General features: G+C 46.3%; 2 protein-coding genes across 5 annotated transcripts in view; both read left to right on the top strand.

Annotated features, from left to right (window-relative positions):
- Positions 1 to 11,789, top strand: part of LOC121593994 (agrin) — a 48,872-nt gene extending 37,083 nt beyond the window's left edge. The window contains exons 3-7 of the mRNA XM_041916826.1: positions 8,860 to 9,295; positions 9,375 to 9,465; positions 9,548 to 9,870; positions 9,935 to 10,126; positions 10,195 to 11,789. Of these exons, the coding sequence (XP_041772760.1) occupies positions 8,860 to 9,295; positions 9,375 to 9,465; positions 9,548 to 9,870; positions 9,935 to 10,126; positions 10,195 to 10,741 (1,589 nt within the window). The 3' untranslated portion in view covers positions 10,742 to 11,789. The remainder of the gene's footprint in view (positions 1 to 8,859; positions 9,296 to 9,374; positions 9,466 to 9,547; positions 9,871 to 9,934; positions 10,127 to 10,194) is intronic.
- Positions 11,790 to 13,523: 1,734 nt separating this feature from the next.
- Positions 13,524 to 24,670, top strand: part of LOC121592554 (E3 ubiquitin-protein ligase CBL) — a 79,728-nt gene continuing 68,581 nt past the window's right edge. For 2 of the 4 annotated variants that reach the window (XM_041914128.1, XM_041914131.1), the window contains exons 1-2: positions 13,524 to 13,816; positions 15,697 to 17,969. In XM_041914128.1, the coding sequence (XP_041770062.1) occupies positions 17,425 to 17,969 (545 nt within the window). In that variant the 5' untranslated portion in view covers positions 13,524 to 13,816; positions 15,697 to 17,424. Of the gene's footprint in view, positions 13,821 to 15,696; positions 17,970 to 24,670 lie in introns of all 4 variants that reach the window. The other 2 variants (XM_041914130.1, XM_041914129.1) reach the window with 2 other exon arrangements.

Genomic DNA, 24,670 nt, shown 5'->3' with positions numbered 1-24,670 from the left:
ATCGTATCGCCAGCAGCCACGCTTTAGTTCTCATTTTGCGCGGACAAATTAACGACGCTTTCTTTTGTCAATTTTCCAGCTCATTTTTCACTTCCTTCCGCCATTCTGTGCCAGTTGTTGCCACTGGATGCCGGTCACTTTTCATTCACCCCGCAGGCAAATGAGCAGACGAGTGGCCCTATCGTCCCCCCGGCTAATGTTTCGCAAACAACGCGCACAAACCGAGCCCAGTCCAAGCAGTACCAAAAATTCAACAAGCACCCGCCGGTCGCGTATCGAATTACATCTTCTTGCGCTCGCGCAAGCAATTTTACACGCTTGATCCCCGCGCACTGTCATTGCGTAACCGTACGCAACCGGCAAGCGGTCGTGCCATCTCGATCATTATCATCCCGGAGTGATGGGCATGGCGAATAAGAAAGAGAGAGAGAGAGGGAGAATGAAGGGAAAAAGAAATACAGGAAGAAAATACAGAAATGTACTGTTACGTATGATCGCTAAAAGGTCCGCCCAGGAGCAGCAGCAGCAGCCAGGGAGCATCACCAGAACGAAGGGCAAATGATGAGAGAGGAAAACAAAAACGACAAAGACTCAAAGGTTGGGGAAAGAAAGGGAAGGTTCTCTTACGGGAACTGTTCTTGCTTCATTCAGCTCCACCAAGCTACCGGCCACGGGTAGGAAACCGACACCCGATGCCTTTTGCTGCTGTGTTCAGGCTTCATTAGCAGCTAAATCAATTAGCTAATTTGGTTTCTGGCCGGGTCCAAGAATGAGAAGCTCGAGAGGAAGGCGAACGAGAAGCACAGCAAATGGTGAGTGAAGAAGCGAAGATACCCTCAAGCCGACCCTCCCCTCCTTCCGCACTGCCCTGAAGGAACGCTTCTTGTGGAGTTCCGCTAGCTGAGCAAATTCCGCGAGTCACACTACAATTGCAGGAGCGGACGAGGCCCCGGTGCGGGAAACCACACTGCCACAGTTATGTAAATTGATCACCTCGACCTTACCCCTTGGGTATCTTGTGCATCATTTTCTCCCTACTTCTTTTTCCACCTTGCACTTTGCCCAGCGCCTCCCATGGGGCAAGGGATCTTCGCCAGCCTCGGGAAGGGTCTGCCTGGGACCGAATCTTTTAACTTTCACGTACACACACGACGACGACTTCCGAAGCGGCGGGATGGCCCCGCAGGACAAAAAAATCCGCAACCAGCGGCGAAAAGGGTTTGGTCCACGGGCAACAAGATAAATTATCGCACATCGCACAAATTACATAACCCGCCGACCGGGGAACCGCCATCCGCTTAAACCGATCAGGTGTGCGCCAGCAAACCACGTTTGCGCTGTTGGCTGTTTTGCTGTGCTCCGAGGCAGAAAAAGGACGGTCCGAGTCCGAGATGTTTCAGCAAGGCTTCGGTGGGTTTTCGCTGTCGCTCTTTTGCTTCACATTTTTTCCCCCTATATCAAACATCCTTATCTTTGTTGCGCTCGCTTCTCGCCCCAGACGACACACGCCATTTGGCGAGGGAAGATTACGGTGTAGAATGTAATAAAAGGCCGATTGAAGGTGCTGTGCTTTGTTCAGTCACTCAGTCAGTGTTTAACGCATGGAAATCATTTATATTTTCGGCTTCGCCGATTTTTCATTTTCTTTCAATTTTTGCAACCGTCTAATTGAGGTTAACGACCACCGGGGCCGATGCAACGGCAGCATGAAAATGAAATTTGCCTTCTTTGGTTTCTCTTCCTGTGTGCGTTTTGATCGTTTTCCCTGTATGTGATCTGCTTTTATGAGCTTTTCTTTATTTTTCTTTTCTTCCTTCCGTTTTTGGTTTGTGTGGATTAATTTATTTTTTATGTTTGATTATACAATGTTTTATACATTTTTGTTTATTAATTCTCTGTTGTATCTTTTGTTAACGGGTAACTATTTCACAAATTCTGAAAATTACCCTTTTTGAGACTTTTTATCCCTTTATATCATATTATGTTATTACTTTTTTATTTCTTTATTCTCGTTCCTTTACCACCTCTGCATGCACCACAAACGGTAGACAAATCATGCAAATGTACAACGAATGAATGCAAATGTATAACGATAAAGTCCATTTCAGGTTAATCGGTTCTGGATTATTCTTTTAATGCGTCCTCTTGACATCCATGCCCTTTCCCAACCAGGAAAGCATCAGACGAGAAAGCATTTTATCAACTTCCTTTCCTCCTTTTCCCAGTGTTTCGCCGATAACTTCGCCTGAACTCGGTGGAAGCATATCAAATTTTGACCGTTTGCTTAATTTTGACAAATATCCGGTAAATGGTGCAGGAGCCAGACAGGTAATCTTGCAAACTGTTTTCAACCCCTGCATTCTTGATACAACTGCATCCCGTTGGGTTCCCTGTTTTTTGTTAATGCATTTTTGATTGCAGCATAACTAAACGATGCGTTCATGTGATTTCACGTTCATTTTTGATTCAGTCCAAATTAAACAGTTCCGTTTAGTGGACTAGCCTCAGGCTTCGAGCAGAAGAAGCATAAACGATGCCAGATAAAACAACGATTTATGTAAAACTCGCCCAGTAAACGATTAGCGCAGATTAAGTCAATCAAAAGCGTTTCATAATGGAGTAAAAATTGCCTTTTACTTTGGCATACGAAAGCTTTACTTAAATGTTCCTATAAATTAGTATCATCCAAGTTATTCTTCCCAAGACTAGTTAATAATTGCTTTTGCAGTTCAAGACCATTGGCATTACAGTATTTTCAGCTTACGATTGCTGGACAGAGTTTACGAAATGTTTTCCCACATTGATTTACACCTCAAACTAACCCAAATCGGTTTGCTTTCTCTAATCGGGCTAGAAACTCGCAGGCAAATAATCTAACTGAGCTCTACGTTTGCAATTAACACCTGCATTAACCTTCTCAGCACACTTTCACCTTGCTCGGTATTACTTTAGACTGACCTTTAGGTTTTATGTGCATGTCTGCCTATTGTAGTAAGCCGCGAGGAAAGCTGTTAGCGCCAGTGTTAATTGAAACTATCCATAAGCTATGCCTTTGCTCCCATCGTACACTCTCTCGACGTTATCGTTCAATGTAAGAAAAAATAAAAGCAACAATACTTTGTCCGTGTGATGTTGTAGCAAATGAACTCGTACACACAAAGCAAATCACCACTTTGCTGGATACCAACAGCAGTATTTGGAAGCTCTTTAGAGCAACCACACGAGAATCACACAGACAGTAATGTGCGATAAAAGCTCCACCACACTCACCTTGCTGCAAGAGCATAAATAACAAGCGAGGAGTTGTTTTCCCAATCGGTTTAATGTTTTGGCTTGAAATACTCTCCTCTTCATCTCGCACCCTCACCCTGCTGGGCAGGATTGATTGAAAAACCCGCCCCGACTTGAGTGTTTGCGAGAGTGTGTATCACTTACCGCCAAATAGAGATCACTTTCAAGCGGATGAAATATCATGCGTCATGAGTAAACGAGCTGGCGATTTGGCCTGCGCACGCGTATGAGTACGCAACCTGAGAGGTATCCGGGAAGGCAAGGGGACCGGTTAACCAGAAATTGTCTCCCTTGAAAGGAAAGGAAAACTTCCAAATCACGTTTTACCAGACAGCAGCACAGCGACATTCGTTTGCCGCAAAAGCTCATGTCGCTGTGCTCTTCCTTCCTTGCCATAGCCTTTTGCGCAATTGCGCTGGCTGGAGGAAATGAATTTTCAACCCCCCCGTTAGAGGTCATTAATCTATGTGCAGTTTTGTTGTCTGTTTTGGTGCTCTTCAAGAGGCGAGCAACAGCAGCAGCAGCAGCAGCAACCTAACAAGCCCATCCCATTAGCCCGTACCTCCGTTAGGTACGCATTTCCTCAGAGCGCCAGCGGGCAGCAACTGCGAAACCTAAACTGCTCATCATTGCACGATCGGGAACCCCGCTTTGACCCACGCCAGTGAGGAGAGTTCCGGCCGAATGGTGAAGATACCTTTTCGCATTCCACGCCAACCGCTTGCCCAAGCTCGGTCAATGGTTGGTCTGCCGTAGGTCGCAAGCGCGATCAGTCGCCGCAAGCAAACGGTTCACTTTCTCTTCGTCGCGGTCGCTTCGCGGTTTGATTTATGCATCCGAAAGGAAGTAACCTTGTTGTGGACCTTTTGTCATTTATTTTGCAAATTTAACAAAAAAATGCAAAAGAATGTGAAGATCGTGTCCCTCTGGCGGCAGTTTGGGAAAGGAGCTGCCCACACGAGCTTAGCGATCAGTTAGTTCCTTCGTCGTCCAGCTCATCTTAGACGGTACTGAGGTATGATGCAAAATCTATCCATCTTCCAACGTTTGCAAATATTACTCAGTGCCGCCTTCAGTGCTCCTGCATTAGCATATTCGGTTGGGGTTGGAGGTGTCAATCAGCGCTCAAGTAAGCAGGGCACGTGCGTCAGCAGGAATTGCTCAAAGTTGTCCATTAATCTTACCGCCCCATAACCGCAGGGAATCAGTCCACCGCGCACGTGAGGCGCTTCTTTTTGTTGCAATTCTGGCACCGCTTCACCTCCCAGCACAAAGATTTTCCACTCTTCAGGAATGCTTTCTTCTACCAATGCTCCTTTACCAGCACAATCCGCGTTGAAGTTTAGTCACGAACTCGAAACGTCCGCACGGGATGCGATATGCATTCGTGCCCGGTCGATGGCCGACAAGATCGAGCGAAGCGGGATAGTGGCACATGCCGCCGTACTCATTTGTCAGCTCCGCACGGGTCCCTAACCATCCCACTGTGTGTTAAAGTGTGAAGATAACAAAAAAACTTCGTTCCCTTTTGAAAAGCGCCTGATGCCTTTCAAAGCATCTCGAAAGCCCCCGGTCGAAAGGTTGGCACATCCCAACGCAAATAAATACCGGAACCCCTACCGGTATGAGTGTATCCCTATTGGGGTTTGCTAAAGGAAAACACACACACACTCTTTTTCCATCCCTACCCTACGGACTAAAAGAAAACAGTCTCTTATAGTCGAAAGTCACGGCTCCCGGAACGCAGGGAATAGAGGTAGGCAGTTATTGCTATTTAAACACGCTGGATTGCTGTTGGACCCTGCCCGCCGTCCCTGGTCCACGGTTTGGGGAAAGCATCTTCAACTGCGTGACGCCCTCTCGTACACTTCAAACACGTGACATTTTAGGGTTGGAACGGGGGTAAATGGAGACGTTTACGATGCTGCAGAAAAAAAGTTGTTGGTCGGCGGATCTTTTTCTCTCTCTTTCTCTTTCTTACTCCTTCCCTAACATGGTCAAATCGTAGCGACCGGCGACAATGTAGTATGCTAATGAGCTAAAGGTCCAACGTTGGTTCCGAAACGATCGCCGGCAGAGTGTGATATAGCGCCCCGGGATTAAGCGAACTGTAGATGGTGTTGTCGGGACTTAATTTATCTCATTCCAGACCCGTGCTCGGGTAAAGATCGATGGTGATTTTTTGCCGCTCACGGATTGTTAATTAACTTCGCAGCTGTTAAGTTGTTTATTTTTGGTTAATTTTGAGGCGGCTTTGCTCTGGAAAATGGAGATGATCCTCCCGCGAACACTTTCACTAATAGGATGATGGGGTAAAGGTTTTGAAACATTGGTAAGATGGGGTTCTCTTAGTGTGATTGAGGAATTTCGTGTTGGATTATTTTAATTTCGACAGAAATATTTCAGAGATTTCTTTTGAAGATTCCGAAGATCACATAGGTAGATCAAGATCGCGATTGTGGAAATATTACGGATTTAAGACACAACATTACATGAAAAAAAAAACAATATATTGACATTGCTAACACACATTTCTTAACAAGTTAAAGTTTTATTTAAAAGATTTAGTAACATATGAAAAGATTTCTTAAGATGATTCCGTAGATCACATGGGTGGATCAAGAGAATATATTTGATGTTTAATCTGTGAAAGTATTAGGGATTCAAGATTCGATATAAAAATACATCTTATGTTTTTGGGACTGTGAACTCATCTTTCTAAGATAATAAAATAATATTTTTAAGGAATCAGTTCGTAGTGTTAGGCTTGAGTTTGAAGGGATCGATTAAAGATTCTTCTTTTGATGATTCCACAAAACACGTAGGTTGATCGCGACTGAGGAAGTTCCCTATGATAAGTATCTTAACATCATGAAAATGAAAGCTTAAATTTTCTAATAAGTTAAACAATTATTTCATTTTACGGATTTAGGGCCTAAGCTCAGAGGCTTTCAAGCACGCTTTTGCAACTTTATTTCAGACAATTCATCCTTAATCACTTCACAAACTTTGTAACTTTGTACAGCCACTTATTTCATACCATTCGATCACCCTTTTCGTCCTGTACAGACCCGCAAAACAAATACGAATCCACTCGCTTGTTCAAGATCTGAACTGAAGATCACCTTTGCGCTGCACTCTTCCTACATCTGGTGGCAAGCTACTTTGTCCCTGTACGCTTACCTCAGCAAATGACCCGCTTTGCAGGGAGGTAGAAACTAAAAAGCCCTTCCGCTTCAAACAAAGACAACTCTCCGAAGGGGCAATCTCGTCTTCCTGCAGTCAAGTCGTTTTCTGGCTCAAACTCAAGCCACGAACTCGACAGAAAAAGCACCAACGTAGCTACTTCGAAACATGGAGCACCGCTTCGGAGAACCCATTGCGCAGCGGCAGTTAAAATATATGGGTATGTTTAATACCTATCACACTCAACCGCGCTGGGGAGCCACCATGGAAGTGCATCCAGTGCATTCAGTGTGTGTGTGTGCATGAGCAGGCTAATAATAACAATAAATGATGTGTGCCCTTTTTTCCACGGACCCCACCCGAAGCGTCGGCTCCGGGGCAGGGCGCGCATTGCCAGCTCCAGCTGCTCCATATTCCCGGTGTCCGCGCGTGAAATGGGTCAACCCGCCAGTTGATCGGTTGATTGGTTTGCCGCGCCGTGATTGTGGGCCGCAAACCCGCCAACGCCCTTCGAACGCTTTGTCTTCCCCCCGGCGGCAGCGGCGGCGGTGTGTGTGGGCCCTGGAAAGTGGCGTTCCGGACGCCTTCCGGGATCCCACTCGCGCATAGAATTCTCCTCCGGCAATTGTGCACCGGGGATGGGAGTGCAATTTTGCGGTTTTCTCTTCACTCCCACCCAGAAGATTACTGGAGCGCCCTGGAGTGTGCCGCCGGTCTGAAGCAAAAGGGAACTGATTTATAAGTATCGTATCGGTGGTACAAAAAAACTCTCCGCAGGGAATTGTGGGCTGGTGAAGGCTCTTTCGTTTTTCACCTCCTCCCATTCCACCTTTGTCTCGAGTGTAATCAATCGAGAACGTCGATGTTTTAAGCCCTTCCCCAATGAGACGTTGAGCAGCAGGGCACATTAGGGAGTGGGACGGCGCGAACAATAATGATCGCGTTTCGCACGCGATCGCAATCGACGCCTCGAATGGGATCACTGGTGCAGTTTAGCTCCATTTTTTTCCTGGGTGGGAGAGATCCGCCTGTATGCATGTCATGAGGGCACGAGTCTACCTTTGCTTTTGTCTACACTCCCAAGCACCTCCAAAGGAACCTACGCAAGCTCATTATACGATCCACAATAATCTGCATATTTAGAACTGATTTCTGGAACGCGATTCTTTCGCCTCCATTGACTCCATTCCCTCCATCGGCTCTGCACTCTTCTTGTCGACACGCGCCACACCACACCCGAGATACGATCTTTTCGCTACTCGCTAGCGGCTGCCAAGGTGATTGGAAGCGGAACGAAAACAATCAAATAAATGATGGGACTTCGAAGGGGAACCGATTCCCATTCCGTCCCGTCCGCTCAATTATATCATTATTCGTGGGTAATTCTCTCGCCATGTCTGTTGGGAAAAAAAACGAAATGAAGAAGCTCGATTTCTTGAACCGGAAGAGACCGGCAGCATCTCGCACCTGGAGAGATGGTGCGACTCACAGAGTAACGTATTGCAGAAGCTAAAACCAGTCCATTAGCATTTGAAAGTAGGTTAAGCTTCTATCGGTAGCGTTCTGGTACGGATGGAGACAATTTTTAGGGTTTATTAGGCGTTGAAAACGTTTAATAACTGTCCCATGGGATCATTGCAAATTATGAGTCTGTTGGGTGTTAACCTCAACCTACTTTTAAGGCTCTAAAACTTATACAACGAATGGCAGGCATATAACGAGTCTCTTTGGTATTAAAATATTAGGTGGAATTGGGCCACTAATTTGTATCACATAACATATTTAAAGTCTAATCTTGAATTTATTGCTCACCTAGGACTTCCCGTGACTGGGCTACGATCATGCCTGTAACGATCACTGAATAGCTTGATATTCTATATTCAAATCAGCGGAATATGCACCGATTCACTGTACCTAAACCAGACAAGATCTCCCTTTGCGATCTTTCCTCCAACTCCAACGCGATCTCCTCATTGATCGTTTTGTATTAGGTCGGATATGTTTCACCGTACGCTTTCGAGACTTGTGCAATCTTGCTTTATCATCACTCCGATCGGTATTTCCAGTATCGATTTCACAATGTAGTTTTGCTTTGGTTACGATCCACCTGATATCTGACCCTTTGCTGATACATTCTTGCAAACCAAGCCATTTTTTCCTCCAATATGTTTCGCCGACACCTGACAATCGACATCAATGAATACACACCTCAGTTATGCAGATCTGCACCGTAATCTGTTTTAATGTTCGCTCAATCTCCGGATCGTCGTAGACGCCGAGCAGCACTGACTGGCAGAAGAATGTGGCAGGCCTGAATGGTCGAATGGCGTCGTTTGAATGATCACTCGAAACATAATGTTCTCTCTGCTTGTCCTTCCCCAGAATCCATCCCATCGCTGATCGATACAGACACGCTCGGCACTGACGGTACGTCCAGCCGGCAGAGCAAAGCGGTATCGAGCCACTGCCCACGGTCCTGCCCGGTACAGAGCTCCCCGCAGGAGCCCGTCTGCGGTAGCGATGGACTGATCTACGCCAACCTGTGCGAGATGAAGAAGAAGACATGTACGAAGGCAGCGCCGAACGCGGTCACCGAGGATAAGGCGGGCTGCGAGCGATCGAAGGGATCGCCTTGCAACCATCGCTGTCCGACGGAGAAGGATCTGGTGTGCGGAACGGACGGACGTACCTATCTGAACCGGTGCATGCTGCGCGTGCAGGCTTGCCGCGTCGGCACGGCAGCCGTCTCGCTGGCTCACGTTGGTCCGTGTGCGAACGGAAGCGTCATACGCGAGTCGTGTCCTGTTGATTGTAATAGGTGAGTGGGAAGGGAGTCGTGTGTGAAAGTGTGTTGCAATTAAATAATTGCCTAAATCTCTACTCATTGCTCCAAACAGTGCTCCCCAGGACGGACCCGTGTGTGCATCGGACGGTAACGTGTACAACTCAACCTGCCAGATGAAGCTGATCACCTGCGGACAGGGTGTGGTATGTGGCAACAGTCTTGTCATAAAACAGTCTTACCCTCAATGTGCTCAACTCTTTGCTTCAATCTCACCAATTCCTTTAGGTTCGAACGAGTCGCAAACACTGCCAAAGCACCAGGAACTGCCGTGAGTCGTGCTGGCGTGTAGCACGCCCAACCTGCGGTTCGGATGGCCGTCTGTACGCTAGCGCGTGTAAGATGCGTGCCTCCAACTGTGGCAAGCACGTGTTCGAGGTCCCCATTTCCTACTGTATGTCGCAGGAGCGTGCCGGTGGTAGTTCGCACAGTGCCAGCAACAAGATTGAAGATTGCCCAACCGAATGCCCGAAGGATGCCCAGCAGATGATCTGCGGTAGCGATGGTAACATCTACACCTCGATGTGTGAACTGAAGATGCTGAACTGCGGGTAAGTTGTGGATGATAACACCAAAAGGTATCTCGTTCCAGTCTTATGATGTCTTCAATTGCAGGCAAAAGAAGAAAATCCAGGCTTTGACGCTGGACCGCTGCAAGCAGAAGATGAACCGTTGCAAGTCCCTACCAGCCTGCAAGCAGCACTCCAAGAATGGTGCCACGTTCTTTGGTGATCAGAAGGATATGCTGTGTGGTACCGACTCCAAGACATACAACAATGAGTGTGAACTGGCCCGAGCAACGTGTCTGTAAGTTGACGAGTTTCAGATTCTTCTCTTCTACCTTACTAATAACCGTTTTCCGTTCTCTCCCTCAGACGTGGCGTACAGTTAGCACATATTGGACCCTGCACACAGCTGAAATCGAAGGTGGACGTGACGGACTGCAGCAGCTGTACGTACGACGAGGAACAGACCGGCCCTATCTGTGGTTCGGACGGTAACACCTACAAATCGCGCTGCGAAATGAAACAAAAGACGTGCGGCCTGCGGGTAGTCCCCGTTTCGCTGAAGAACTGTGCCACCACCGCATTGTGCGAGGCCAACTGTGAGCAGCAGCCGACGAACTACGTGTGCGGATCGGACAACAAGCTCTACCCTAACGAGTGCCACATGCGACGGGAAAACTGCGGCCGCCACATGTTCCTGGTGCCGATGAAGCGCTGCCTGGCCGCGTTCTCGTTCAAGGGCTGCTCTAAGATCTGCCCGCAGGAGTTCGAACCGGTGTGCGGTACCGACGGCAAGACGTACTCGAACGAGTGTTTCCTCAGCATCGAAAACTGCCGATCGCGATCGATGGTGCAGAAAAAGCACGTTGGCCCGTGCGGACGACCAGAGGAGCCCTCGCACAACTATCTGTATTAAAAAACAGTTCTCAGTTTCCTACTCACCTCCTTTCCATATCTCTCCTTCCACTATCCTACTATCACTGCCAGCAAGCGTCAACACTTTGTCTTACCTATGGCGATGAGAAAAGAGGATCTTCTCTCGACCGTGCCGCTTCTTCCACTACACAGTGTTAGTTTGTAAGGATATGCCCTACGTTAGAATTAGAGTAACTAAACAACTCCTACCCCTACGTCCAACAACTTCCCTGCCCCTGCCCCTGCCCCTGGATTCATCCAATGTAGCATGTAATTTGTAGTTAAGTTAACTTAAATCGGATCGAACAAACAAAAACGGAATGGCTCACGTGACAGACACTTTCCCTTTAGGAGGGATCATCGTGCAGGGAACTTTAACGTTGTTTATACTTACTATCTCCTCTCTCTCTCTCCCTCTCTCTCATCGCAAGACGTATACATCTAACGAGACTAAACCGCAACAAGCCTTCTAGCAAGATTAGTGCTGCCACACTTTTTCGACGACTTTTTACATCCAAATCCCACCTGAAACCCCGCGTCTGAGCGATTTGCTCGCGACACCATGAACTGGAACCATCCTTTTTACGCTAGATTATGGTCAGGTTTTGGAGGGAGAGAGGGGTTAGAGATACAGTAGTAGTACACACATCGAAAGCAACATGCACGTCCCCCCAAAACAGTGTCATTATCAACAGGTATCGCTCCCTGGCTTCCTGTCTATAGAGTTGACGTGATTTTAATGAAGGAATAATTTAAACCGCAAGCAACAAAGTATTCGTTTGTATAACTTATTTAAACCAGAATCGTGCATGGGAAATGAAAAACATGAAAGTAAAAGGATAGGCAACTTCGTAGAGTTTGTAGTGGCGCTCGATTTACGATTTACTATTCCATCTGGTAGCTGGTAGCTACACATCATGCAAAACGTGAAGCTAGAAGCTAAACATCGAACGTCAAGTCAGCAAGCGGTTCAGCGCTGCACGGAAGCGACATTTCAACAAATGTGTTTTGTTTATTTTTGCCAATAAAGAGAAACGAGAATCGGTAACTAAAGAAACTGGGTGGTGTTTTTTTTTTATTATTTGGAGCTAAAATATGCGGTTAAATCATGATTTTTTATCGGTTTGGAAACACTGTTATTGAATGTAATCAATTATAGTCATGTTTGTGCTCCTTAATACTTGGCAAGCAATCTCCTTTTTTCCTCCGAATGATCATATATCACTCTTCTATGTATACTTTTCAAAAAACAATTTCTGTGGATCAACATAATGAATTTGGTTGCTTACAATCCCACTGACCTACTGTTCGATAACGCTCACGGACTCCAGCCTTCGTCTGCCAGTCCATTATCCTGGTCTTCATGTCATACATCACCTTGCTACCTCAGATTGCTCGTCGTCGTCTTTCTACACATACGTGAACAAAACCCCGTCTGAGCATCTTTCTCTCGAACGAGGTTAAGAGGGTTTCATCAGATTTGAAAGGTGTTCATATCTCAGAGGTGTATGTGAGTACTGGTACTATAAAGGTATGAGATATAGCCGCAGTTTCGTTCGTCTCAGGTTGTAGAAGGCCCGGTTGGCAGCCGTCTGCTCGATCCCTTGGATAGCTCCAGCTACATAGAAGATCCGCAGATCGAAATTGGTTAATGATAATTAAATACTTAAAATATTTGGCTTAAACTCCTATCACATCTTCACAACTTCGCTTCCTGTGTTGAGATCGAAAGGGCAATAAAATCTTCCAAAAAAACGTAGCAAAATTCTTGGTCACACACTTCATGGTCGCAAAATGCTCGGCTCAAAATACTTGGTCTCAAAATGCTTGGTCACAGAATTCCTGGTCGCAGAATTCTTGGTCGCAAAATTCTTGGTCGAAAAAATCTTGGTCGCTAAAATCTTGGTAACAAAATTCTTGGTTGCAAATTGCTGCCCCTAAAAATATTATTCGCTAAATAGAAACATTTATGTTTGAAATTCAACTTAAATTTCTTACAGATCAGTGTAACTATGTTCAAAGCTACAGCTGTTATACAAGATAATCCAGAGTAGGCCACTTTCATTATTTACTATGCCCGATTCATACTTCACAAGGCCCATAAAAATGACAGTGCCCAATCGATTGGTTGCGTCACTTGAATTAGTATTTACAGCTCTATGAAAAAACAGTATTTACGACGACCGGTAACGCTTTTACGATGCCGGATTGGCTAGCAACCCTGTAACTATTTTTAGTATGTCCTACCCCCCGATCTGCTTTAAAAAAGGGAAGTTGCGTACCCAACAAGCAAAGAGTAAAACAAAGTCAATTAATAGTCAAATAAGGAATTTTATCAAGTTTCCCCAGTATCCATCAAAACAATCGATCACAAACATCAAGGATATACTTAAAACTGCATTCAATTTTTTCCTAGGACAATTCTTTTGTTTCCTTACTCATGAATCATATTTTTATTGTTTACTTTATTATTTATCCAGTCATGTTGTACATATTTATAAAAATTTGATCCATTTTATTTTAATATTTTATTATTCTTTTAAACCTCAGTGATATTTTTCCAATGTAACATAATCCAATCAAATTGGTATGATAGCAAATTATAATTTTCAGAACAGTTCTACACTACGAGACACCCTGTGCGCTGTCATAAACGAAAGAGACAGCCGGTGCGAATATGCAGCTACCTCTTTTACTCTCGTGATCAACTGCCAACGGAAAGAGACACACAGAGAAATGCTTCCACCGTGCCGCTGTCTCTGTCTCCTCGGTCAGTCATTTGTAAAGAAACCATCGTCGCGTACGGTCGTGCGTGTCACATCGTCGCGTTTTCCGAGTGCAATTGTTGATGGTGAAATTGGTTTCCGACCAAACCCCAGTATGTAACTTACTGTTAAAACGAACCGGGAAAGGCATTACCAAGGATACCAGTTTGGAAGCCAGTTTTCCATCGCAGGTGTGTAAAACAGAAAAAGTGACGTGTGAAAATCGTGTGCTTCTTCTTCTGCTGTGCCAGCGACAACACAAAAACGCTACGGAGAGCAGCAAGCGCGCGCCTGTATGAGTGTGCTTCTGTGTAGGTATATATGTTCTCCCCGTTGATATGTGCGTATGTTGTGTGTAGTGTGTGTTTGTTGAATTTGTGTTGTGAATTTTCCAGGGTGACGAGCAAAAAAACAGCAATATAACAAGTTTCCCAGTGCCTGACCGTGCGTGTCACGATTTTTTACTCCTGATTGTGATCCACTCCCTTTTGGGAAGGCAACAAAAAAAACAAGGCCAATGTGATATGATGGTGTACAGAGAGTGAGCGAGAGTGAGAGAGATGAGTTAGTGTCCCCGTCGACTGTCCGCCTACCCGCCCCTCCTCCCCTCGACCCCTTCATCGAGACGGGTTGTCATTTTCGAGAACAACAGTTATCTTTCTCCGCGTCGCTGAAAGGAGGCTGTTGGCCATTTGCTCAGTCATTTGCGATCATTTCATTTTTTGGAAGAGCTTGCCGTCAACACCCGTTATCGTTTGTGCGTGTGCGTGCCAAGGTGTATGTGTCCACAATTGATGCATTTTAGCTGATGCTGCTGCTGTCAAAAAATAATGCAATCTGACCCTTTGCCATCCGCTCGCTAAGGAGATTGGGATGACACTCAGCCAGAAAGAGAAGAGAGAAAGCGGACAGAGGGCACAAACGACATCTTGTGAACCCTGTGTAACTGTCCCTCCCGAGCATGTCAAATGATCAGCTGGATGACCTCGACTGAAAAGAAGGGGATCGTTCAAACAATTTAAATGTGGGTGCATTTTTAGCTAGTCGCCGTGTTTTGACAGCTGAGAACAACACTGACGTAAACAAATGAAAAATCATTCGCTAGCACCTAAAAGAAAATGTTGCTGTCCCTTGAATCGCTCCATGAATGGTGGTGAATTTGCTCAAGCAAAGTCGAAAAGAGAGGTCTAACTGTGTGTAACTGTATGGGTAACTGTGTGCATCTCCGTTTCATTGCTCTATCACACACGCATACACCTGCACACGCTTCACGCTCTTGCCAAACTGTCACTCACACAGCTACAGTATGCAGGAGTGTGTGTGTGAATCATACAGCCGGTGCGTGTATATGAATGTGTTTGCTTTTGCTCTGGCGTGTGTGTGTGGGTGAGCTATTGCTATAAAAGCGGTAGAGATTTTTATGCTTCTTCTTCTTCTCATCTATACTGTTCCACCCTGCTCTCCCTGGAAACCAACCCTTACATCCTACGTATGTGTGTGTGTGTGCATGTGTGTGCACAAGAGCAAAAGAGTGAGAGAGAAAGAGAGGGAAGGAAAGAGAACGAGAGCAAACTGGAAGCTGCTTCTTGCGCGATTGTTCGTCTTCTTTTTCCCCCCGCCTGCGCCACCCCGCCGTTACGCCCTTCCCTCGTCTTGGTTAAGATGGAAGATTGTTGTTTTTCTTACGGGGCCGCATCCGTCCGCCACCCATTCCCTCTACGCCTCCACCATTTTTTCGTTTTGACTCCCCCCCCCGCCATCCATAAGGTGTGGTGCCCTTTGCGGGATTGCATCGTCGGCTGCCTTGGCCATGCTGCTTCAAGATTTGTTTATAAACGTTTCCGATCCCTTCCTGTGTGTGCTCTGTTCTGTCCTGCTCGCTCTCTCTCTTTTTCTTTGACGAAAAATAATGTTGCTGCACCGGGAATGCACCCCATCGTGGTCGTAGAGCAATCAGACCAAAAAAAGGCCTTTCCGTTAATGGGGCTGAATGTGTATGTGTGCGCGAGAGAGGAAGTTTATGGAGATAATATTTTTATTTATGGGTTAAATTATACAAGCAACGAATAGGAAATGCATTCGGCAAAGGGTTGGGGAATATATTGTAATCGTTGTTATTCCCTTTTTATTCTTCTTCATCTCCTTCTATACCAAAATCATTAATACTCTCTTCATTTATCTTCTGTTTTAGCTACCAACGTTTAAAATCGCCCGTTGCCTGGCAAAACACACACACACAAAGTGCAGTGGCAAGATGCAGCCCTCCTACCGTTCGCAAATCGCAGTGCAACTTCATCCCGTCCCGTGGTGAGGCCATCTTTCCCACAGTCTGCGAAAACGATTGATTTTCTAGCTCTGTTAGGGGAGGAGACAGAGGACAAGACAGAGGAGAAGGAAAGAAAAAGAATCGAACGCGAGCGCGCAGCGCAAAACCGCGGCCATCCGTCGCCACGGCAAAAGAAAGCAAAGCTTCCCCCGCTAGAGTCGGGTCGGGTTGGCAGGTCGCGCGTCGCGCATTGCGAACCGCCCCAGACACCCGCTCCACGCAAGGAGTGGTCCCTCCAGAAAAGAAGGTGAATCCGAGGGTCTAAAAGGGCCACAGTGCCTCTCTCCTGTCTGTGTGTGTGTGTGTGCATACGCAGGGAAGGAAGCGAAAGGAAACATCAGCAATAACAGCAACAACAAACCCCGAAAGAAAGCCACCAGACACACCAACAGCCAGCAGTCCCAGCGAAACGTCGAGGCTCGACCTCGTCCGAACCGGTCGTCGTCGAGATCAAAGAAAGCCATCTCTCTTCTAGCCTGCGTGTGTGTTTGTTTACGTGTGTGTAAATCTGTGTACATGTGTGTGTATGTGTGTGGCTGCTGTTGCTGCAAAGCCTTTGCCACGTTTTTTTTTTTTTTGGTTCGTTCCTCTGATCCATCTTTCTCTTCTCCATCTTCAAAAACCGGTGTGGTGTGCTCTCTCTCTCTCGTGGCGAAAAGGGCACACTGGAAGCGAAAGCCAGCCAGCCTCACAAGCACTAGCAGGGCCGTAAGAAAAGTGGTTAAAGAGGCCGATTGAAGCTGATTCCGGGAAAAGTGTCGACTGGTGGAGGTTTGCATCGTGCGTTTTTGTGTGTGGTTGTGAGGCTTTGTCCTGAAATTGTCGTCAAGTGTATTTGCGGAAAGCCAAAAGCAGAAAAAGTCACAGTTTAATGTGCGAAAATTGCTTCCCACAACCTCAGCAGGCGGCGGCAGCGCCTGGAAAAGTGAAGCGGCCCAGTGAATGTGTGTTGGTCTGTGGGTTGTGTGTGTGTACGTGAGAGTGTGTTTGCCAAATTTCGCATTTCCTTGCCCGCAACTAGCCCGGCAGCCGGTAAAGAGAAAAAGCGAAAATTAAGAGCATACAGAAATTTCGTTTCGTTCTTTTAGCCTACACTTGTGAGTTTGTTTGTGTGTTTGTGTGAGTTGGCAACGTAAGTGAGCTTGTGTCGAGTGCTTGGTGGTGAGAATTTTCCACAGCGATGTGGCGATCGTTTTATTTTTATTTTCCCGCCGTCCAATCGTCGGCCGGCAAAAGGCAATCGGTTTGCGGTTTTTGATTGCGGAAAGAAAATACGGGAAAATAAGCGCTGTTAGAGGTCTAGTGAAAGGCAATCGTGTGTTGTACTAGCAGGGCGCGCTAGAGCCGCCAACCTTTTAACCTGACCAGCTTTTCCGCAACGCGCGAAGCGAATCGGGTCAAACGTGGAAACGGAACGGCAGGAGAAAGGACGCTCACGATCAAGCGAACCTCCCTCTCCCCACTATCGATCACAACGAGTGGCCAGCCTCCGGACGTTTGTGGTACTCCCTGCAGTTGCAGCTTCCCCCCTTTTTTTGTCACGCGGCAGTCGCGGTGGATTGGTGGTGTTGCTGTTGCTGCGCAGCCAGCAAGATGGCGGCCACGAACCGGGCGCGGCCCCAGCCCCGTGCCAACATCTCCTTCTTCTCGAAGATCCAGGGCAAGATCAGCGATGCCTGCGCGCAGCAAAAGTTTCTCACCGACAAGAAGACGCTCGAGAAGACGTGGAAGCTGATGGACAAGGTGGTGAAGCTGTGCCAGCAGTCGAAGATGAACCTGAAGAACAGCCCGCCGTTCATACTGGACATCCTGCCGGACACGTACCAGCGGTTGCACTTGATCTACTCGAAGTACGAGGACCAGATGCATCTGCTGCACTCGAACGAGCACTACAACATCTTCATCAACAACCTGATGCGCAAGTGCAAGCAGGCGATCAAGCTGTTCAAGGAGGGCAAGGAGAAGATGTTCGACGAAAATTCGCACTACCGGCGGAACCTTACCAAGCTGAGCCTGGTGTTCTCGCACATGCTGTCCGAGCTGAAGGCGATCTTTCCGAACGGGCTGTTTGCGGGCGACCAGTTCCGCATCACCAAGGCGGACGCGGCCGAGTTTTGGAAGACGCGTTTTGGCAACAGGTAGGTGAATGATGTAGGTCCTCACAACAGAAATTGTGAGGAGTACATGTTTGTAGTAGATCTGTTTGGTTCAAGTTTTTTGGAAGTGTTTAAAGTTGTGAAGTCAATTCTCTACTATTTCTTATCCTTGGATATCCAACGATAATAATAGGAGCAGCGAATTTCAGTATAGCCTTGCCATTTCGGAGCTCAATTAGGTTAGTTGCACAATGGGTACTGGAATAAGTTATATGTCCATTATACTCAGATGTTACTTACTTACTTACTTATTTATCCGGCGCTACAACCGCTTTGCGGTCTTGGCCTGCCTCAGGAGTGTCCGAAACCGCTCACAGTCTCGCGCCTTCGTCTGCCAGTCCGTTATCCCGGCCTTAATGGCGGACGCCTCCACGCCATCTTGCGAGCTCAATTTGGGCCTACCACGCCTTCTCTGTTCTTGCGGACGGCTTAAAAAGACTTTACCCGTCCGTTACCATGCGTACAACATGGCCAGCCCACCGGAGCCTGGCGAGCATGATACGCTGCACGACAGTGAGATCGCCGTACATCTCGTATAGCTCGTCATTATAGCGTCTCCTCCATTGTCCTTCCACACATACGGGGCCAAGTATCCTTCTGAGCATCTTCTTCTCGAACGCGGCTAATAGGGTTTCTTCAGATTTTGACAGTGTCCATGTCTCAGAGGCATATGTGAATACCGTAAATATATAGGTATTATATAGTCCCAGCTTCGTCCGTCGTGACAGGTTCTTTGAGGTGAACTGATTTTTCAGGCTGTAGAATGACCGGTTGGCTGGCAGCCAGCATCCTTGCGCGCAACTCAGCTTCCATGCTATTGTCGTTGCTGACCTTTGACCCAAGATAGGTGAATTGTGGGACAACTTCAAAAGTGTAACTCAGATGTTACACTAATTTATTGATATCATGTTGAAGAGTCTGTTTTGGAGCATGAATGTTACTCCCCGAATATCCCTGTATATCTACCGGGATCGTCATGTCTCCTTTCTTGAAGCTATGGAAGATTTTGGAATTGATATGAGATATTGTTATTCAGGTTCACTGAGACGTCTATGTACTTGTAGAGGTGTATGGGATATTGGAATTAAAGAAGATCGTGAAGATGACTTTAAGATGACTTTAGGTCTTGAAAATTGAAAAGATCTTTGGAATGCGCAGGTCATTGATTAGTTCTGGAAATCGAGACATAGTCATGCGACTAGATTGATTGAGTCATGCGGATATCTCACGACAGGATAGCGCGAAACCTTGTACAGGTTTGTTGTATGTAATACTTCTAACACCAGTCGATGGATCTTAAACTCCCAGTACTCGCACGAATTTAAACATTTATGAGAAACTTCAGACATATTTAAACACAGCAAAAACCAGATGTTGTCCAGTAGATTGTTCGACCAAGGAATGTCAAAATTAGAATGTTCCTCCGACATCAACCCCTCGAATGGCATTCCCCTGACTGATGGATTATTTTGATTATGCCCCCCTTAAATAAGCACCATAATGGTTCATAAACTGCCAAAGGATTAGATAGGTAATAAACAATGGTAGACATTTTCTGCTAGCCTAATAGCTATTGACAAACCACTATCAACCATCCCCCTCTCCCGAAGGCAATGATGGTGCAGAAATTCTCACGCTTGTGGTGTTCCTCAATTTCATAGAATCACTTTGCAAGCGTTTGCGGCTCCGATCAGACAAACCGCCACATTTTCAATGCCCGAGCTCCTTCAACACTTCTTGTTGTTCCGTTTTTGTGTTTCGTTGCTAGTCGCGCACATCTACTGTTACTGCTTACTGTCAGCGAAGCGCAACGATGTGTTCGTCGAAACACATCGCACGACCGGGTCCGGGTTTTGGGTTTAGCATATCGGCTTCGCTCGTCTACGGTCGATTTGCACCGAAAGACACGGAGCTAGGGCGCGCGTTTGATGTTTCCCGAATTTGCTACATTGCAGCACAATTCCGAAGAAAGGATGGGAAAAAACAAGAAACTCGGGCACCGGAAGCTCGGACCAGTAGTGTGACCCGCCCGTCTGGGTCTGCACCTCATTCACGGACACTCTTTCTCCCATCCATCAGCGTGCTAATTTTGGGCTGTCAGTTTCAATCAAATCGTTTTCAGTTAGAGGGGGGCCCTCCTAGTGAGACAGAGCCACGACGCCGAGCCCCAGGGAGCAGGCCTGTATTCATTTTATTTTGCTCTGGTTCCACTCTGTTTTCCATACCCTTCGACTTGATTGGTGAATTTTGAAACGAAAGCAAATGGTTACAACAAAATGCTTGTGCTGGGTCCTGGCATTACGGTGCGCGGGTTGAAAGGTGTTTTTTACCCAACGTAACGAGTAATTTCTAAGGGTTTAGGGTAGCGATAACCAGCATAACCATCGCTTTCCTTCGTGGGAGGATTTCGGTACTTTCCGCTCTTCATCAACATCGAAATAGAATTGTTCGTGAACCTGCTGCTCTGGTGCGTTATGTGTGGGCAAAAGTTTGGTTCGTGTTGGGCCTGAAGCGGACATCTTGTCAGATGCCTACGCGGGAAACGGTCGATTCGATTGAAGCAAAATGCCCCTAACATAGGTGGGTGCCAATAGTGACTGGAAAACGGCGTTTGTAGCACCATTATCAGCAGGTGTTTGGTCGTTAAAAAGGCATTGTGAAATCGTGTAACGCTTCATGAATGTTGTTCGTAACTTAACGCGGATTGTTATTTAAATTATTTGTATTTTGTATCATTTCCCCAAAAAACAACGACCTGCAATCACACCCACTTTCTGTGCGCGGGAAGATCGTTCCCACATAGTGTTAAAGTATGCTTATACTTGCTGTCAGGGCACAGGTTAACGAGTAGACTAAATCGCTTACTGTCTGAAACACACCGCTTCGTTTCCTCCCAACTGCACATTTTGGCAGCGTGACCGCTTCCAATTGGTTTCAACTAAGCTTTAAACGGTGTAAGATTAATAGTAAAAGCTGCCACCGTACAGCCGCGCTTCATCTTGTTGCATATGGCTACAAAATGTACACTTCTTTGTGTCTCCCCTCACTACCTTTCATCATGTTTGACCCAAACCACGACCCCTCGGTCTCCTCGAAAATTGTACAATTCACACCTTTCCAGCGCACGAGTAAAGTTCAGACCGTCAAGATTTCCCCCGGCAACGACGACGATGGGGTGGCGTAATCGGACAGCCTCTAATGTGGCCGCGCAAACGCCGTAATACCTACCGCGTGCCACCCCCGTCGGCTAAGCGTTTCCAATTAATTACACATCCATCACTTTGAGCTCTTGCGCCATCGTGTACGCTTTGCCGCCGACGAAAAGGCTGCCGACCGCGCGCTCTCGTCGCTCGTTTGCACATCAGCCTCAGATATATACCCCGTTCGATTCAATGCGTTCACTGTATATACGATATCTGTGTGTGTCTATGTGTGTCGAGTACCAAACAACGACTCGGGTAGTGAGCTCCGTGAAAAACTGGGGTACCACTTTCAAGAGCAAACATAATCGATTTATTTCATTAAAGACGGTTGATTTTAGAGTCCGGCCCGAAAAACGAGAAGGATTGTTTCTTTGTAGAGCGCATTTGATTACACTTCAATTCCAAGAACATGGACCACCCACTTTAGTCTAACCTACATTTTGGGTGCCTTTTCTACATTTCTTTTTACAAAATGTGGTTGGTAGTTTTAATTAATTTTTCTCTTTATGGCATAAAGCTTCAAATTGAACCTAGATTAGAGCCATAAGCAACTGTCACTTGTCTGATAATAATTCGTGGTATGAGCCACGAGCCGTAAAACGCCAGCGATTGTGTTTGCTGCTGTAAAGCTTGCTCTATCTGAGGATTGAACTTAGAACGTGTCGTGCACCAAACTGCACCACAACAACTGTACTAGCGAGCTGCCCTTTTAATCTAGCATTAAACACCGATCAGTATCAACACGTATTATTCTCGTTTTGACATTTCGCTATTTTGCATCGTTTTTGCAAGGTACAATCGGTTTCTTTATTGCATTAATCTTGAAATATGTTTTTGACATTCAATGTTGGTTATTTTATCGAATTAGTTGTCTTCTATTGTGCTGGATTTTAGGAAACAGTTGGCAGTTGATGTGCATAATTGCTTCCATGCTAATAAAGTAGCCACGTTAGCCACGCCATTTTACATCTAACATTTCACGTTAATACTGGCAAGGTAAAAAAGAGGAGTTAATTTAATCGATAAAACCATGCAGCTGGCTTCTAAAAGGCCGTGAATTTCGAAGGGCAACTAAATGTTGGTGCCTCCCAAATCCCATCCCCCACGCGCATATTACACACTTCAGTGGCAGTTGAGCGCCTGCTACGACCGCATGAAAATGGGCGCATAATTTTATTCGAGACAGGTGAACGCGCACCGCTTAACCCCTCTTCGTTTTCGCAAAGCTTGCGGCAGTTGCCGGTGGCGGTCGATCGCAACCGCAAACCATCCCTCTTCTCACCAATTTTGGCGGCAACGTCAAAAGATGATCGAGGTTTGCATTCACAATATGCCGCCAAAACGGCTCAATAGGCGGGCAAAATGGGGCTGTCTTTAAAAGGTGTTGCATTTGACTCACAGAAACACACCATCGCCGACGGTCGTCCTCGATCGAAACGGGAGAGGGGGGCTGCCTGCGCGTACGTGATCGTTGCAAAAAGATAATTCGCTGCTGGGGGAGGATGCAGCTTAAAAAATGGAAAACTTTAATATTCTTCGCCCCCGTGTGCAGTTTCACACGTCACTGGTTGCGCGATCACTTGTTGACGAGCAGCAAGAGGGCTGACTCAAAAGGACCGGAAAGTCTTACAAAGATCGTCGTCATTCGCGTGCGGGTTCGTTGTTTGTGACGCGCTGTTTTGCGTCGTTTTGACATAGCGCATTTTCTCTGGCGTCAAAGTGGCATGATTTGTTTTCCCGTTGATGCTGCGGCACTCTTCCTCGAGCGTGCAATTTATTACTCATCGTGTCGTGAAAAATGGCCGTCAGTGTTTTGGGGGGAAATATTTCTTTTTTTTTGCTATTTAAATACGAAATTATTTCCCATTCAAGCAGGCGGCAAGGGCATTGACTTGAAGCAAAATTTTGGCCCCCCCTTTGTATGCACCAATCGAAGAGGGGGAGGGCCATTAAACCATCGTAATGAATCAACTAAATTGAGGCAAAATGTTCAACAAAAAAAAACCTCACAAGAAACAAGGTGCGATCCTTGTCACTCGCGACATTTTTATTGTGGCTTCAAAGGTGCAAGCTGCAAAAATTCGTCATCATGTCAGCTTTTAGTCAGCCGCACAGAATTGCTTGTGGAATATGAGGAGGGGGGGATCGAGATAAAATCAACCCTTTCTTCCCGTTTGTTCGGTTGCAAATTCGAATCGCAACGGCAACGAACAACAGAGAGAAAAAAACACATACAATAAAATGAAAACGCTCAAGCTAATTACAATTCTGCAACCGCACCGTCAGCCAAGCAACCTTTTAAGCCGTGTGTATGTACGCGTATATGTGCTACTGCCAAATATGCAAGTCGACACATGGCCACCGGATCCGTGCAATTCCGCGCCCCAGGGGCATAGCTCCCGTCCCCTCACCTCCCCTCAGACAGGATGTCCCACATCCATGCACTTAATGTTTTATAGCAGTGTTGTTGTTCTCTCCTTCATTTTTGCATTTCTTTTCTCCGTTCTCCGCCAAAAAAAAAAACACCCGCTTGTTCCGGTACACGGCCGCCGGTTGTCCCGGTTTTTTGTGTTGCCTGTTCGCGAATTTATGCGTCTTTTTTTGGTTGTGGTGTGGTTTTATTCGATTGGAATCGCAGGGAAGGAAGGACTCGAAGTTAAGAGGAAAAAGGTAACAGAATTGGACAGCTGTTTGAATTTCTGGAGCTGCTGTTTTCGATGCTACGGAAATGAGGGGCTCTTTTTTGCTGCGGATAGAGGAATATTTCCAGCCGAGAGCACGGAATGTTCCATCCGGTTGTTAAAAAAGTCAAAATTTCTGGCGCGGTAAATTTGTTGGACAGCGTGCCAAAACAATTGTAAATGCTTTTTCTTCTTAAAATATGTTGTTTTTGGAATTAGAAATTAGCACAAAACTGATTTTCAATTTGATTTCTTTTGTTTAAAGCTTCATTTAAGCCTACCCCACATGATATACACATTTTGAAAGCTATTTAATTTCAATCCAATTATGAAATCTATTTAAATTCAATCCAATTATGAAACGCTGATTTTGGAACTGAACCCAGGACGAGTCGTGCTGCCCGCCGCTCTGCTCATCTGTGCGCTTAGCGGCTTTACCAGCGCACTACCACCAAGAAGTGATGTTAAAAATCGATTTTATCCGACACAAATGCGTTCGACAGCTCCTCCCGTGCACGGTGTCAACGAAAGCTGGGCAATTTTAATCTCCAATTTATTAATCCACTAAACGGGCGCTGACCTTCCGTTCGGGGTTTTGAACGCAAATTGATTTTCTCAGTTTGTAACCGTTTTTTCGTGTCGCCTCCCCATCTTTCCCCGGAATATTCTTCCGGAAGTGGCAGGCAGAACTGCCCCCCTAACCATGTACATATAGTAAATGACATAATAATGATTAATGAACAGTGACAGTACAATTTATTTCTCCGCTTTCCGCTTCTTTCCATTCTCACGCTCTCTA

Source organism: Anopheles merus, chromosome 2L (assembly GCF_017562075.2).
Source record: "Anopheles merus strain MAF chromosome 2L, AmerM5.1, whole genome shotgun sequence".
In the NCBI taxonomy this organism is placed as follows: domain Eukaryota; kingdom Metazoa; phylum Arthropoda; class Insecta; order Diptera; family Culicidae; genus Anopheles; species Anopheles merus.
The sequence above is the reverse complement of the archived record's forward strand: the minus strand, read 5'-3'. Positions and strand labels throughout refer to the sequence as shown.